This window comes from Vipera ursinii, assembly GCF_947247035.1.
Source record: "Vipera ursinii genome assembly, chromosome: 2".
Classification (NCBI taxonomy): domain Eukaryota; kingdom Metazoa; phylum Chordata; class Lepidosauria; order Squamata; family Viperidae; genus Vipera; species Vipera ursinii.
The window spans coordinates 200,808,618-200,826,043 of NC_139513.1; the positions used below are offsets into that span (position 1 = coordinate 200,808,618).

At 39.1% G+C, this 17,426-nt stretch overlaps 1 protein-coding gene across 1 annotated transcript; it reads right to left on the reverse strand.

Moving 5' to 3' along the window:
* Positions 1-1,157: 1,157 nt before the first annotated feature.
* On the reverse strand, positions 1,158-13,303 carry THAP1 (THAP domain containing 1). Its single transcript, XM_083356956.1, has 3 exons — positions 12,931-13,303; positions 8,252-8,447; positions 1,158-1,705 (listed from the first exon to the last, which is right to left on the reverse strand). Exons 1-3 carry the CDS (start codon positions 12,999-13,001, stop codon positions 1,310-1,312), a joined length of 663 nt encoding a protein of 220 aa, XP_083213082.1. The 5' UTR covers positions 13,002-13,303; the 3' UTR covers positions 1,158-1,309.
* Positions 13,304-17,426: the final 4,123 nt, after the last annotated feature.

A 17,426-nucleotide genomic window follows, 5' to 3' on the forward strand; every position in this document is an offset into this window, starting at 1 on the left:
CTGAATACACCTTTTACCAGTTTTAGGATCCAGAGGTTCTTACAATTGTAATTCATCTGTTTATAACCTAACTTTTCAGTTGTTTCACATGGGCCGCCACAGATAATCAAAAGATTCAGTGGTTGCAGACACAACAGTGCAACTCTTTCCAAGGAGGTACTAAGAAAAGCACAGTGCAACCTCACTTTAACAATCCAATTGTGGGAAGTCTGCTCATTATTCATAAAGTCTATCAAACATGAAAATATATCATTTTGATAAACTGATTTGTATCATTTACATGATTATCATGCAAATGATCTGAATTTATGCAAATAGTGTAAATCACTAGTGCAACATGATTGATTGCATGTGAACCCTGTTGTACTGAGGTTCATTAAATTGAGGTTTCATTTGATTCTAGTAGTCCAGCAGTTGAACTGGAGCCCTATTACTGTCTGGGCACTATTCTAAGAGCTGGTTAGAATTTCTACCGGTAATTCTGTGTGTCTCTAACATTGCTTTTTTTCTTTGATCTTTAAAGTATGATTGCAATCTGGCTCACAAACTGGAACAGAAAAGCCACATATATTTTTTCAGAGTCTGAGGAAACACAATTTGCCTAAATTGCTCAAGGGAGACAGAATTCGAACCAAGGTTTTAGTGACTCACAGATAATAGCCACCATTCAATATCATACCACGCCTTAAGAATGCTATAGAAATATTTCATATACCAATGAATTACTGAAAATAGATTTCTGAGTGTGCTGGAATGTGAGTTTCCTGAAAGGGGAGGACAATACCAAGATGGATATCAGCTCCTTTAAGACAAGTAGAGTCACAAAAAGGAGTCACTCGAGTCTTGGAAACCACTTGAATGCTGTTAGATCATTGATAATCTTGAAAGCCTGGCAAAGTATCTTTCCAGTTCAACATATCCCTAACAAAATCAAGGTGGAGATGCTTAGATTTTTTTTTCCTAGTGCTTTTTGGCTTTCCCAGGATTTATCTTTAATATTACAGCTCAGTATTTCTACTTTCCTGAGTCAAATCCATATTCCATCACATCAACATATGATTGAGCAGGTGTTATTGTCACTCATTCTCTACATTTAAGCATCACTAGCTCCGTTTTTGAGCAATGGATCAATAAAAAGATCATCACTAGACAACAGCAACCATTGATTATATAGCAACTTTTATTGTTGTGAAGGGCTGAAAGTAATTAATATACAGAACTAAAAAGTCTTGCTTTTTAAACTGAATAAGGTGGGTTAGTCTGATGAGGCTAACTTTGGCAGTGTCCCACAAATGACAATGCTAGCCTTCTAGGCAGGGACTTCTACAATTTCAAAATAGTCATTAGGCAGAATCACATAACCACCTTTGCCTGACAGCACGTCTTTTTCCTTCTGAAACTGAACAAGCTCTCGTAGTTTTTCAATCTGTTTTTCCTGGCGCCTACATCGCTGCTGTGCAGTCTTAAGTTTCTTCCTCAGTTTATCCACCTGCTCTTCCAGTTGCTGAATTCTTTTTCTCTGATGCACAGTATCCTCTACAGTATAGTTGTGATCACAAAATACCGCAATATTGTTGGGAGTGTGAAGTGGTGGCATCAATAATCCAATGCTTGGATCTACCAATCTTGGGTACGTTTGCGGAGGTGGTGGAGGTGAAGGAGAAGGGGGGGTTGGTACTTCAGGTGGTTCTTGTGTGCCTTCAGACTAAAAAGCAAAAAAAAAAAACAAGAACATGTTTTTTTACATTTGTTTCATTAAAAGGTAACATAAAACATTTCAGGTGACAAGCAAGATCACTTTTCTTCTTCCAAACTTTATGCTTGGGGAAAATAATACCGTAATTCCATTATTGATATGAATTAAAACGAATTTCAAACACAGGTAGTAAAACCTTCAGGGGAACAATATGTTTAGTCAGTTAAAGGCTTTGTAACTGAACAGAATAAAGAACTCCGCTCTCACCAGATTCTTATCATCTTGAAAACTGAATGGACACTGAAGAAAGTGATTGAAGTTCAAGATGCCAGCTGAGTAAAAAGGGGCAATTTAGTAACACATGTGCTACAGACTCAACTTTGGTATCTGAGAATCCAGAGACACAATCCTAGTACAGAATAATTTGTTACCACTGAAGACAGATCATTAGTTTATACCTGTGGAAATGCTATTCTGCATGAAGGATATTATAAAATTATCTTGGGATAACAAAAAGAAGCACCCAGATGGTCACAGTTGGAACAACGTGAAACATTCAATCTATATTTTTGGATGCCTAGGTCCATCACTTCAATTCTACCAGGTTCAGGTAGTCCTCGACTTACAACAATTCATTTAGTGACCATTTGAAATTACAACGGCACTGAAAAAAGCGACTTAGTTGCAGCATCCCCATGGTCAGATGATTAAAATTCAGGTGCTTGGCAACGGACTCCTGTTTATGACAGATGCAGTGTTCAAGGGTCATGTGATCACCTTTTACGACTTTCTGACAAGCCAAGTCAATGGGGAAGCCAGATTAATTAAACAACCGTTTTACTAACCTAACAACTGCAGAGAGTCACTTAACAACTATAGCAAGAAAGGTCATAAAAAGGGGGCAAAACTCACTTAATAACTGCCTCATTTAGCAACAGAAATTTTGGGTTCGTTAAGTCGTGGTCGTTAAGTTGAGGACTACCTGTACTGGACCCAAAAAGCATATATATGGGAAGGGGGAAACTTAAAATAAACTAAATCAGAATCAATTTGTTCTTTTCAAGAAAGCAATACCAAATGTGGTCAACAAAGTCACAAACAGACTTGGAAAGATACAACTTATTTCCAGCCAAAGAAGAATATTTGTAGGAGACTAAGGAACATGGAGAACGACTCTTAGAAATTTTGAATGAATAGCTTTGAAGGTAGGTATGCCCTTATATACACAGAGCTAAGCACCATATAGCAGCAGACCTAAGATCTTAGTAATTGGTTTAATTGCTGTGGGGATATAATTATTGCCCTGATAACTTGAAAATCCGATAATCACACTGGAAGCTTCTTATGCTCTTACTGAGAATCGACTTATTTTGTCAAAGAGGTACAGTTAAAAGTTAATATTTAACATTCTTAACATAGAACTTAATATTCAATAGATATATTATCAATCTTCCTATTATGAAAAATTGTAAATAGATAGGACAGCAATACTATCTATATAGAGAAGTAAAAAACTGACCAGTGGATGGGAGCTTGGAGATGAAATTTAGATTTATGAAGAGCATGTGATCTTAACATAGAAATACATGCAGTCATTTGTTTTATACATAGTGTTTTTGTTTCACCTAAACTAATACTGTTACAACAGAAATTCATTTCCATAGTTCTAGTTCTTTAATTGATAGTACCAATAAAATCTCATTTTTTCTTTGATTCATTTATTGTGCTCTTCTTTTCTACTAAACCATTAGATGCTACAACTGCTTTTAATGCTTTCCAGCATATGTGAATGCTCACAAATTCTTCAGGATTATTCTCTAAGTAATGAGAAAATGCTTTAGGGACTGTTTCTTCAGTAATTCTTACTGGATAGCAAACTAAGATTAAATTTCCAGCTCCACTTTAGATTTGTCTTTTGCTATAAACAATATATCTCATAACAAGAGCAAAATCTGTACATTTAATCCAGCCTAGAGGTCTCTGTTATAGATTCCAGCAGAACATTAGAAACCAGAATGTAATCTATTTCAGTGGAGCAGTTTGGGGTATTTGAATAATTTATTATACAGTTATATTTTTGTAAACATACTCATTTATCTTACTGTAAGAATGTGGCTTACTGTTAAGATTTTTTTTTGAAAGAATATTAAAATTTAATCATTCTAGAATTCCATTGGAAATCTCTGCCAGTCCATAGGTCAATAATATCTTCAGCTATAGTCACCGGCTTCAAAATTCACTTGCTCATTTTGAAACTAATTACTATAGTTGTGGATGGCCCTGCCATAAGCCATCTTTCAGAAGAGACTTAATATCTGATCAGATTTACTAAGGAAATCCACTAGCACACAATTGCCTTGAGTAGCAGTGGTTGTCTAATGTTAACTGTATAATAAACACTGAATAAAATAAAAGGCAGAATATAAATCTAACAAATAAATACATCTTCAGTGGTTATCTTTTGGAATATGTGGCCTTGAACAGGAAATATTCTCTTAAACAGTCTAACAATCCAGTATATGGGTTATGAAGTGACCCATAAAATCCATAATTTCAAATTATTTACTTTTAGAACATTGGTTCTTTTTTACTTCAAGAGTTTATTTTTCAAATAAGATTAGATTCTGTCTCTTTTAACGGTATTGTTCAATCTTTTAACACTGAAAGAAACCGTTCTGGCATTCAGGAAGAGCCTTAAAACCAGGATGTGCTGGTTGACATGGAGCTCTGAAGGAGAAACTGTAGGGTGCAGGTGGCTGGTGCAGTAACAGAAGAAGACACCACCACTGCTCCATTCCAAATCTGTGGCCTTTTAGTCTCTTCTTAATCTTCTGTAATTTTGATCAGTTATTTTATAGTTAATTGTTTTTATAGCTCCATGTTTTATTACATTGTGAGCCGCCCAGAGCCGCCTCAAACTGCAAGATGGGTGGTATATAAATTTAATAAATGAATAAAAAATAACAGTATGGTCTCAACTATCAATTATAACTGGTTGAAGTACATAATTTATACTGCAATTGTCTTATATATCTTAAGAATTTTGAAACTGTTCCATCAGTACTAAAGACAAAAAACCTTTTCCCTCTCCCATTTATTTTAAAGTGCATTGCCATCGAAAGGGGACAAAAGTTTATTGTCTAAAACTGTATACCTAAGACTAAAGCTTGCGACAATAGTTCTTCTATAAGGGCAACAGAGAACATTGCCCATGTCTATCAGTCACAAACAACTGGATCCACAGACGAAGAGTTCAATTAGCTACTTTATTGTGCATGCTTATTTCACTGGAATCTTCCCAGACTGATAGTTTGTACCTGAGCCAGATTAGATGTGGTTCAAAGGCCTTCAAGAGGGATTAGACTTTGCCTTCTGGTGCCTACATAAAGATTCCAGACTAATTCCCCAGACTAATTACTTGACTTCTCCCTCTGGTTTGGTCAGTCTCTCTCCAACAATGTCTTATTATATTACAATTTTTACATAGATTTGAGAACAGATTTAATCTCCCCCAATTTGGAAGGTTCTCAAGAAAAATAACAATGCATATTTTATCCATATATTATTCAATTCTTGCCCCAGTGTTAGATATATTTTGTCTCACCGCTTTTTTTTCAACAACCTTTGAAAACTTGTGAAATCTTCCTTATCTCAAATTATATTATTCTTGTATGTGTTGTTCTTGTATGTTTATATATACTAATTAATTACTATAAATACACCTGAATTGAACTGAAACAGATTTATAGATTAGTATTACTACATCTCAAATACTTCAGTAAGTGAAGCACTAAATGACTAATCCATTAGTCGCTGATTATTTTTCTTTTTTTCGCCCATATCAGCTGCATTGAAAAGTTATTTTGAAAAAGCATCATTAAAATGTCTTAAGATTCAGATAGCAAGGTGGGTTTTTTCCTGCAAAAAAAAATCATTTGACTATAATTAACAGTTAGAGGAGGAGGATTTGGAACTACAGCCTAGAAACATTCAATACACGAATGTCTATGTGATAGTAATAGACGCTAATGAGCTCTCACTCATCTCCAAGCTTGCTGACTTACACAACTTGATTTTAACGTGCATTTTAACTTATCCTCCATTAGCAGCACTGAGCCAAGTCCTGGCTGATGTAGCTAGTCTAAAGCACAACAAATGTGTACAGAAATGTAGTTGTTTTAGGTGGATACAGTGAAAGGGGAAATGGATGAGCAGCACCAAAACTTACGTGTATGTATTTATGTATGGCAATATATTTATTGACTTGTTTGTGTAAGAAATGGGAAAATAAAATTGAATATTAAAAAATATTAAAAAAAGGAAAGAAATGCAGTTGTTTTAGATAAAAAATGAGCTGATTACCATGCATTGAACATCCTACCTAGTGGCAACCTTTCCATTTTCCACTCATAAGAAAATCCCTGACTGCAATTTTATATTCAGACCAGGAATACTGAGGGCCCTTATTGTAATGAAGCCTTCATGATATTACTGATGCTACAGCATAAATGCAAATCTAACCAATTAAGAATGGATTATGATCATATTCATTACATGTTGCATCACCTTCTGTATTAAAAGAGCCAGTTTAGTGTAGTGGGTAAAGCAGCAGGTTACAAACAGAGAGGCCATGAGTTCTAGTCATGCCTTAGGCATAAAGCCAGCTGAGTGACCTTGGGCTAATCACTTTCTCTCAGCCATAGGAAGCAGGTAGCGGCAAACCACTTCTGAAAAACTTGCCAAGAAAACAGCAGGAATTTGACTAAGCACTCTCTGAGATTTGAATACAACTGAACAGAAGAAAAATGAATAAATAATATAATTGATTAATTAATATTTACCATAGCCCTTTTCCCCAAACCACATATATCAGCATGCATAAGGTAATTGTGTCCAACCTAGTATCGTCAAGAATCATTAAACTCTAACTTTCAGAATTCCAAGCATCATTAATTAAACAACTGGAAGAAAAAAAAATCACCTATTAACAGTATGTTTTATAGACAATGTAGCAAAAATTAACGATTTAAAAGATAGTATTACCAACCAGAAGAGTATAAATGTTTATTTTTAAAAAATGGCATAAAGTGTGGGTGTGGCTATGTGTGTGTCAGGGTGAAAAATCTTGGTCTCATGTAGGATATCAACTTTATATTTATAAATATAAATATATTTATATTTTATAAATATTTATATTAATAAAAAAGAGAAAGTTGTTGTAAACCAGGAACCCCCAACCCCTGGCTGCGGCCCACTATCAGGCCACAGCGTATGCAAAACTAGGCCGCTTGAACAATAGGCAAGCCTGTTTCATGCAACTGCACTTGCCTGAGCGGTGGTCACTTGAGCAGAGGGCGCTTATGCAAATAGAGCTTCATGCACAACCACAAGCACACTCCGCTCAAGGACCCATTCGTGTGAATGGATGCCACTCACACACACAAACACACACATTGGACCAGGCCGCCAAGGTGGAAAGGTTGAGGACTGCCATCGTAAACAATCCTTTCGCTAAGCTATTTTTCTTAGACTAAATACTCATATTCTGGTATTCATATTGTGTATTTACCTAATTAACTTATGCTTTTTTTATCCATGATACCTTTATATTATACCCTCTAACTTTAAAAATTAAAATATGAGGATTTTTAATAAAAAAATAAAAAGTTTAAATATAAGCAAATTATATAAGATCTATATATCATTAGTATCATGCCAGTTACGTTGTTTAAAATTGTATTTTGGCATTTATAACCTAGTGCAAAATTGTAAAAAAAAACTTGAAAAGGTTGCTGATCTCTAACATAGAACGTTGCAGTAAGTTTGTTGTTTTAAAATGGCATCAATTACTTGTATTAATCTAGCTATTTCTTGGATGGAAATAATTTGCACAAGGATTCCTATTTAGCTCTTTTTAATTCACCATTAGTTCTGAAAGGGCTGCTGAGTAGACAAAACAGTACCTTACTTTAAGTTTTCACCAAGTCCAGTAGTGGCAATTTGATAGCAAAACTTGTGTCCTACATACTCATTGTTCCAAGCAAATCATTCTCCCCATTTCTCGTTTAGAAAAGAAAATGAAGTGGGACATTGTGGTTGGAGCAGCAATATTCTGAGATGGAGTCATACAAAAGAATAAATATTTAGCACTCTTGCAATGGTCCAAAAATTATGAGATATTGTCTGATGCAGAAGCACTGATCATTCTTACGATGTTCTTGCATTAACCCATGTGAAATCAATCAAATTTAAAAGTATTCTTGCAGGAATGATGAAATGTCTAAAAGTGATACAAAAAGTTGTCAGAATTGTTACAATGAATCCATGTTTCTTTTTATTTTAGAAGAATCCAAAATAGAAAAAAATCAAAATGGTAAATGAGTAGAAACGGAATTTTAATTCTATTACATCGACAGATGAATATAATACGCTTCCGTCTGGCACTACATATCAGTCTCCAGTCTTCAGAATACTTTTGCTTAGCAATAGCAGCATTGCTGCCCAGTATTTTCTGAATTACAGAAGCTTTAAAAATAAGTCATAAACCTCGCTTACCTTCACATTTGGTTCTGTGTGGCAAAATATTGTTGGTACAGCATTGTCCTTTAATAGTTTGTTGTTACATTCTCTTTTGAAGCAATCTGGAGTAAAATGTTCAGAACAAATGCTGCTATATTTTGTTGGTTTGAAATTTTTTCTTCTAACAGCAGCTTCCCATTTCTTGCAGAGATCAGGTCTTGTGAGAGGAAACCTACAAATAAAATGTACATCAAACAATTTTTATTGTTACTACCAAACTGGGGGGGGGGGCGCAGGGGGAGGAAGGGGAAGCAGCCACATTTCCCCCTAGGTGTAGTCTTAATATGCTTTTAAGAAGTTGCCTACAATATGGTAGGAATCAAGCTTTTGGATTTAATTAAAGATCTCAATTTTTCTGTTCTCCCAGTAATAGGAGAAGTGCTAATGGAAACCCCAAACAGAAAAATCAGGATGTGAAAAATGACTTCCAGTACAGAGGTCTCTACATTAAATTTCTAGTGAACAAATTATGGGTTTCTCTCTAGGCATGGTCTGTGTTACATTGTTTCTGTAACTTTAATCCATGTTTGTAGAAATTTTTGAGGAGCATACAAAGCTCATAAAACTCAAGATTTATTACTGTCCACGAAAAAGAAAACATTTACATTAAATATGAAATGGTGCAAAATCCAACTATTGATTTACAGATAGCACACAAACTTTCAAGTTCTCTGTCAAGATGAGCTTGTGAACATTCACAAATGTTTATTGGTAAACTTTCAGTTACCCTTATAACCTCTTTTTTGGTACAGGTCAACTCAGCTGCTCTTAAATTTTTATGAATACTGGGATTAAAAAAACAGTATAGGAGTTCAACGAACAGAACTGAGATATACAGCTAGTGCTTGACTTACAACAGTTCATTTAGTGACCATTCAAAATTACAACAGTACTGAAAAAAATGACTTATGACCATTTTTCATATTTATGACTGTTGTAGGATCCCCTTTGTCACATGATCAATATTCAGATACTTGGTAACTGACTTGTATTTATGAGTTTCAGTGTCCTGGGATCATGTGATCACCTTTTGCAACCTTCTGGCAAGCAAGTAAATGGAGAAGCCAGATACACTTAAAATGGTGTTCCTAACTTCACTAATTCCCTTAAGAACTATGGCAAGAAAGATCGTAAAAAAGGGCAAAGTTTAATTAACAACTGTCTTTGTTTAGTAATGGAAATTTTAGGCTCAAATGTAGCCTTAAGTCAAAGATTACTTGCACACATAAACCCAAAAGTAGCTGCAGATCTACTACAGTTGCAAGAAAAAGTATGTGAACCCTTTGGGATTACGTGGAGTTTTGCATGAATTGGCCATAAAATGCACTCTAAACGTCATGTAAGTCACAACAATAGAAAAAAACACATTCTGCTTAAAATAATACTACACAAACATTAGCTGTTGTCATGTTTTAATTGAACATAGGATGGAAACATTCACAGTGCAGGGTGGAAAAAGTATGTGAACCCCTAGCCTAATGACTTCTCCAAGAGCTAATTGGAGCCAGGAGTGAGCCAACCTTGACTCCAATCAGTGTGATGATATTGGATGTGTTGCTGACAGCTGTCCTGCCCTTTAAAAACACACACCTGTTTTGGGTTTACTGGTCCCAAGAAGCACTGTTTGATGTGAACCATGCCTTGCAGAAAAGAGCTCCCAGAAGACCTACAATCAAGAATTATTGACTTGCATGAAGCTGGAAAGGGTTACAAAAGTATCTCCAAAAGCCTTGATGTTCATGTGTCCACGGTAAGACAGACTGTCTACAAATGGAGAAAGTTTAGCACTGTTGTTACACTCCCTAGGCGTGGTCGTCCTGTAAAAATGACTGCAAGAGCACAGCGCATAATGCTTAATGAGGTAAAGAAGAATCCTAGAGTGTCAGCTAAAGACCTACAGAAATCTCTGGCACATGCTAACATTTTTGTTGACACATCTACAATAAGGAAAACATTAAACAAGAATGGAGTACATGGGAGGACACCACGGAGGAAGCCGTTGCTGTCCAAAAAAAATATTGCAGCACGTTTGAAGTTTGCAAAAGAGCACCTGGATGTTCCACAGCACTACTGGCAAAATATACTGTGGACAGATGAAACCAAAATTGAGTTGTTTGGGAAAAACACACACCACTATGTGTGGAGAAAAAAAGGCACAGCACACCAACATCAAAACCTCATCCCCACTGTAAAACATGGCGGAGGGAGCATCATGGTTTGGGGCTGCTTTGCTGCCTCAGGGCCTGGACGGATTGTTGTCATTGATGGGAAAATGAATTCCAGAGTTTATCAGGACATTTTGCAGGAAAACGTACAACCATCTGTCCGCCAACTGAAGCTCCGCAGAGGATGGGCGATGCAACAGGACAATGCATACAAGTAATTCAACAAAACAATGGCTTCAACAGAACAGAATACGCCTTCTGGAGTGGCCCAGAGTCCTGACCTCAACCCGATTGAAATGCTGTGGCGTGACCTTAAGAAAGCGATTCACACCAGACATCCCAAGAATATTGCTACACTGAAACAGTTTTGTGCAGAGGAGTGGTCCAAAATTACTCCAGATCATTGTGCAGGTCTGATCTGCAACTACAGGAAACATTTGGTTGAGGTTATTGCTGCCAAAGTCATGCTTAAAATCCTACAAGCTAGACTTCAGCAGTATGTGGATCAAGAACTACCAGAAGTACAGGCAGGATTTCGAAGAGGCAGAGGAACTAGACATCAAATTGCCAACATACGCTGGATCATGGAGAAAGCTAGGGAGTTCCAGAAAAACGTCTACTTCTGCTTCATTGACTATGCTAAAGCCTTTGATTGTGTGGATCCTAACAAACTGTGGCAAGTTCTTAAAGAGATGGGAGTACCAGACCATCTTATTTTTCTCTTGAGAAATCTATATGCGGGTCAAGAAGCAACAGTGAGAACTGGACATGGAACCACTGATTGGTTCAAAATTGGGAAACGAGTCCGGCAAGGCTGTATACTGTCGCCCTGCCTATTTAACTTATATGCAGAGCACATCATGAGAAAGGCAGGGCTAGATGAATCAAAAGTTGGAATTAAGATTGCCGGAAGAAATATCAACAACCTAAGATACGCAGATGATACCACTCTAATGGCAGAAAGTGAAGAAGAACTAAAGAGCCTCTTGTTGAGGGTGAAGAAGGAGAGTGCAAAACTTGGGTTGAAACTTAACATTAAGAAAACCAAGATCATGGCATCTGGCCCTCTCAATTCCTGGCAAATAGATGGGGAAGAAATGGAGGTAGTGACAGATTTTATTTTCCTGGGTTCCAAGATCACTGCAGATGGGGACTGTAGCCAAGAAATTAAAAGACGCTTGCTCCTGGGGAGGAAAGCCATGGCAAATCTAGAGAGCACACTAAAAAGCAGAGACATCACCCTGTCAACAAAAGTGCGTATAGTCAAGGCTATGGTCTTCCCAGTTGCAATGTATGGCAGTGAAAGTTGGACCATAAGAAAGGCTGAGCGCCAAAGAATTGAGGCCTTTGAACTATGGTGCTGGAGAAGACTCCTGCGAGTCCCTTGGACTGCAAGGCGATCAAACCGGTCAGTCCTAGAGGAGATCAATCCTGACTGCTCTTTAGAAGGCCAGATCCTGAAGCTAAAACTCAAATACTTTGGCCACCTAATGAGAAGGGACTCACTGGAGAAGAGCCTAATGCTGGGAAAGATCCAGGGCAATAGAAGAAGGGGACGACAGAGAATGAGGTGGCTGGATGGAGTCACTGAAGCAGTAGGCGTGAGCTTAAATGAACCCCAGAAGATGGTAGAGGACAGGAAAGCCTGGAGGAATGTTGTCCATAGGGTCGCGATGGGTCGGACACGACTTCGCAGCTAACAACAACAATTGCTGGCAAAGGAGGGTCAACCAGTTATTAAGTCCAAAGGTTCACATATTTTTTCCACCCTGCACTGTGAATGTTTCCATCTTGTGTTCAATTAAAACATGACAACAGCTAATGTTTGTGTAGTATTAGTTTAAGCAGACTGTGTTTTTCTATTGTTGTGACTTACATGACGTTTAGAGCGCATTTTATGGCCCATTCATGCAAAACTCCACATAATCCCAAAGGGTTCACATACTTTTTCTTGCAACTGTAGCTTTCACCAAAACGACAGTCTTTTTTTTTTTCCTTTTCTTGGAAAAAATAAAATTTTATTAGACTCGGCTGCAATACCAGGAACAAAAAGTCAATCCCTATCGATCCTGCTTTGCCGATTTTTAATCATGATTATTTTAAGCGATCGGTGAAGTCACCGCTCTCCCAGCCCGTCTGAAAGGTTGAAGCGGCGCTTGGCTGTTATTGACGGTTAAACAAGCGCGCGCTTCCGCGCGTTCGATTCCACCAGTCAGGCACGTCTCGCGCCTTACTTTTTAAAGGAAAAAAAACCGAAAGGGCCCAGTAAGTGCACTTAACCCCGCCTTCTCGCCGACCTCCAGGGAGGCCGCGCACTGTTTAAAGTCCCTCCCACTTTGGGCCGCGCAGGCGCTTTGCCTCCGCCTTCCTGTTCGCGAAGCGAATGGTATCTCCCTCTCCTGCCTGGTCAAGAGAGCCTTTTTTCTCTCTCTCTCTCTCTCTCTCTCTTTCTCCCCCCTCCCCCGTTTTCCTCCCCCCGCCCCTACTCACTTGTGGAAAGAGATGGGCTTCTCTTTGTCGTATCGATTCCGGCAACGGTAGGCAGAGCAGGACTGCACCATCCTCTTGTTGCCGTCCCCTCCGCCTGCCTCTTTAGCACCACCGGGATTTCTCGGAGGGGACAAATGAATTTAAGACACGCGCCGAGCCAAATGCTGCCTGGAGGTCCTCGCGTTCCTATTCAAAAGCCAAAAAAATCCGAGGAACGACATAAACTGGCTGTGGCCTCTCCCTCTTTCAACATGGCGGTGCCAGCTTCAGACCAACTCTCTCGAGATCTTCGCATCGGGCTTGGCTATTGGTCACGCCCCGCATGTTTGGCTGCGACGCGTCTCCGCCGGAACAGCCAATGAGAAGAGCGACTCGTCTTTTGACGCACGGAATCTGGCTTCTGCGCTCGGAAAAATACGGGCGCCTGTCCGAAGTCTTGGCTGTGCGCGTGAGCGGCGCGCTATTTTAGATCGATCCTAACCGTAATGCGCGCCTTGGAAAGGAAGGAACTATAGCGTGCTTCTGTGAATTGCATTCTAAGTGCGGCAGTTTAGACTTACCTGTTAGGAAGGATATTTATTCCTAAAGAAATTAAGTTAAAGGATGTTAATCATCTAACATAATTTTTATTTATTTTTTATTTTAATCCCATTTTATATCCCGCCCTTTCTCCGAAGACTCAGGGCGGCTTACAATTTAAGCACAAATCAAATGTGCTTAGCAATAGCCTTCATTCTATGTATTTGCCTGCTTATTAGGGCTTTCACACACCCCCAAGCGGCATTATTACAAAGTCAGCTTATTGCCCCCAACAATCTGGGTCCTCATTTTACCTACCTGGGAAGGATGGAAGGCTGAGTCAACCTTGAGCCTGGTGGGACTCGAACCTGCACTAATTGCAGGCAGCTGGTGTTACTTAAGGAGGCATTAGCCCACTGCTCCACCAAGGCATCCAGACCGTTAAATAATAGCAAGAAATTACATTTCCTGTATATTTAATGGACATTTATTCTTCCCTCCCTTCCTACCCTTTTCTTTCTTTTTTTCTCTCTCTCTCTTGAGAAATGGTAGTTTAAAATACAGCGTTAAAAGGCCTCTTGCAATAGTTTAGAGCTATGATGATTATTTGTCTTGCTATCAGGGATGCTTATTAGGGTTTCGGGTATAGACAGTTTCCAGATTTTGGGCCTGTGTTGTTACAACGGGTGTAGTCCTACCATAGTTAGGGGTTGGACAAAGTGTCCTCTGAATGACGAATGCATTATATTCTTTACTTACGTACACTTTCGCTTTTCTTTTTCAACAAGTGATACAGTAAAAATAAGAATGATGGGATAGGGGCGGATTGCAAAAGTGGCAATTTGATTTGCACGAGCATTTAAAAATATACAATCCAGTGGTTCACAGTAGTCATCCTTCCTTAACTCAGAAAATGAAAAAAAAAGATATAAAATATGTCCCCACTTGCCAGTCCGTTTTGCTCTTGTGGCACCTTCTCCAAATCACTGGACTAATCAAGTCTTTATTACTGTCTTGGACATAAGCCATAAGGAGTTGAATACAATCGGATAAAATTCATTGCCCTACTTTGGGAGTGGCACTTCTGATGGGCATGTTGATTGGTTTTCTGGCATCTCCTTCAGTGCTGGGAGGATTGAGTGAACTCCCAATGAAAGTTTGGCAAGACATAGCAGGACATTCAGGTATGAGAAGGGAATTAACTGGAGGAGGGGCATTTCAGGTATAGGTGCAAGTCTGAAGAAGGCTCAGGATTTTAACATGAATATATTCTATGGGGAGAAAGGGTTAATATCTTTACTGCTAGGACAGGGGTCCCCAACCCCTGGGCTGTGGACCAGTACTGGGCCATGGCATGCCAGCAACGGGTCCACACAAACAAAGCCCCATCCGTGGGATGAAAGCAACACAGAGAACCACTCACTCTCCGGTCCACAAAAAAAAACCTTTCTCCACAGAACCGTTCCCTGGTGCTGAAAAGGTTGGGGAACTCTGCTAGAATACACTAATAGAGGTAGTCTTTGACTTACAACCATTCATTTAGTGATGTTCAAAATGACAAAAAGTGAAATAATATCAGCTTTCCTCTGTACTGAAAAGCTGGAGACTAGCTGTTTGCAAAATGGGTAAGAGGGACTGCCAGGTATAAAATGAACTCAGGAAGCAAAGAAAAAATGGCTGTGAGGGAATGCATATGTCTCCCCCAATTCCAAACACATCTCTCTTGCAGTTAACACCTGTCCTTGCCTCCAGAGTAAGTGATAAACAAATATTTTACACAGCATGAAGCTATAATGACTATGTTGGCCTAAGAGGAAACAAAATTACTTTTATTCTGGTACAGTAAAAAATTACTTCAAGCTGTTCGTTTTTGGGTTGGCTATAAGATGACACTACAGTCATACGATTTAGGGTAAAGACGGATTGTTAAAAGCATGGGTGTACAATGGTATAAGTCAGGGGTAGGCAACCTTGGCTCTTTTATGACTCATGGACTTCAACTCCCAGAATTCCTGAGCCAGCATGGCTGACTCAGGAATTCTGGGAGTTGAAGTCCACGAGTCATAAAAGAGCCAAGGTTGCTTACCCCTGGTATAAGTAGACAAAAAGTTACAGATTGAAACTAGACTTAGGATGTCCCTGTGAAGTCAGAAGAGAAAAAAGAATACTTTGGCTACCTAATGAGGAAGGACTCACTGGAGAAGAGCCTAATGCTGGGAAAGGTTGAGGGCAAGAGAAGAAGGGGACGACAGAGAATGAGGTGGCTGGATGGAGTCACTGAAGCAGTAGGCGTGAGCTTAAATGGACTCCAGAAGATGGTAGAGGACAGGAAGGCCTGGAGGATCGTTGTTCAGGGGGTCACGAGGGGTCGGACACGACTTCGCAACTAATAACAAATTATTTGTGTAGATTTGCTTTATATTTATACATTGATATTTACATTGCTGATATTCCTTTTTCATCATTACAACTCTTCTCAATCATTAGCTCCTCCTGTTTATCCCCAAATCTCTTTCAGCTGTTTGTATCTTGAACTAAGGGATGAACTATTTCAGATATAAAAAGGAAACACAGTGCAATGTTAATTGTATGCACAGCTGCCTATAAATTTAAGGCATGGATAAGAACATAAGAGTAATGTGTGGCATCAGATAAAGGCCCATCTTGATTTCATATTTTATTTCTCAGTGACTAACAAATTTCCTCTGGGGTACTTTCAAACAAGAAAGGGTATATTTCAAACTGGATGTAATGTCAAATCTTAAAATCTAATGGCCCTTGATAAATCTGTCCACCACCTATTTGCCCAGTCCGTCTTATATTTAATCATCTTATATTGCATTTTTCACTTTGGAATTACTTGACCAAGCTCTGCATATGTCTCCCTCATAGCTTCTATTAAAAACCTATTTAAACAATGCTATCAGATATGTATACAACAAAACAACAGTTTATACATAGTGTACTATAATTTCACTTAGCAGATAATAGCTTCGCATGGACATTATCAGGGAATAGCAGGGTAAAGTGCAACTCACATAAAAAGAATTTTAGTGCCAATTTTCATTCTCTGCCTGAAGCCATACAACTCCCACCGTTCCCATTCAGTGACCATGCTAGACCATAGTTGTAGATGTAATGTGAAGGAGATTAAGTTTGTAAAAGTAAAAAGTTTACAGTGACATAGTTCTTTTCTGAGGCTTGTCTCATTCAGACAAGAAATAAGCACTATTGATGTGAAATTTAATGAATGTCTGCTGACTAGGATTGGATTTCTTCTGAAATAACAGGTTATTCTACACCAGGCATGTCAAACTCGTGACGTCATGTGACATCACACGATGTATCGCAACTTTTTCCCCATTGCTGACAATGGGGTGGGTGTGGTTTTAGTATGATGCATCCGGCCTGTGGGCCGGCAGTTTGACATGCCTGTGAATCTACACATTCTGGTTATTGTACTGCAAAATAATCCCATTACCATTTATCAAGCTGTGTCCTCACAACAGAACTTATCATCAGGTGCTTCTGAGACCAGCTGCAATGAGATTAAGGGTTTTGATATGGAACTAGAGTTTTTCACCTTACGTCAGCAAAAGACATCCCATGTAGACATTCTAGTACAGACATGTCAAACACAAGGCCCGGGGGCCGGATCCGGCCCACAAAGTGGTTTCATGTGGCCCGCAAAGCCATCCTGGAAACAGTGAGGGAATGGCCCCCACTGCCTTGGCCCTGGCCCAGAGACCCTCCTTCTGCCAGAGACCCTCAGATCTGTCCCACTCCTGCCCAGGCCCCCATAGGCACCCTTGATGTGAATGATGTAGAGCTGGCCATGCCCACCCAGTAGGCCATATGCACTCTAGCCACGCCCACCCAGTAGGCCACGCCCACCCTGGCCATACCCACCCGGCCCCCTGAGGGCAACCGCAATGCTGATGTGGCCCTCAATGAAATTGAGTTTGACACCCCTGTTC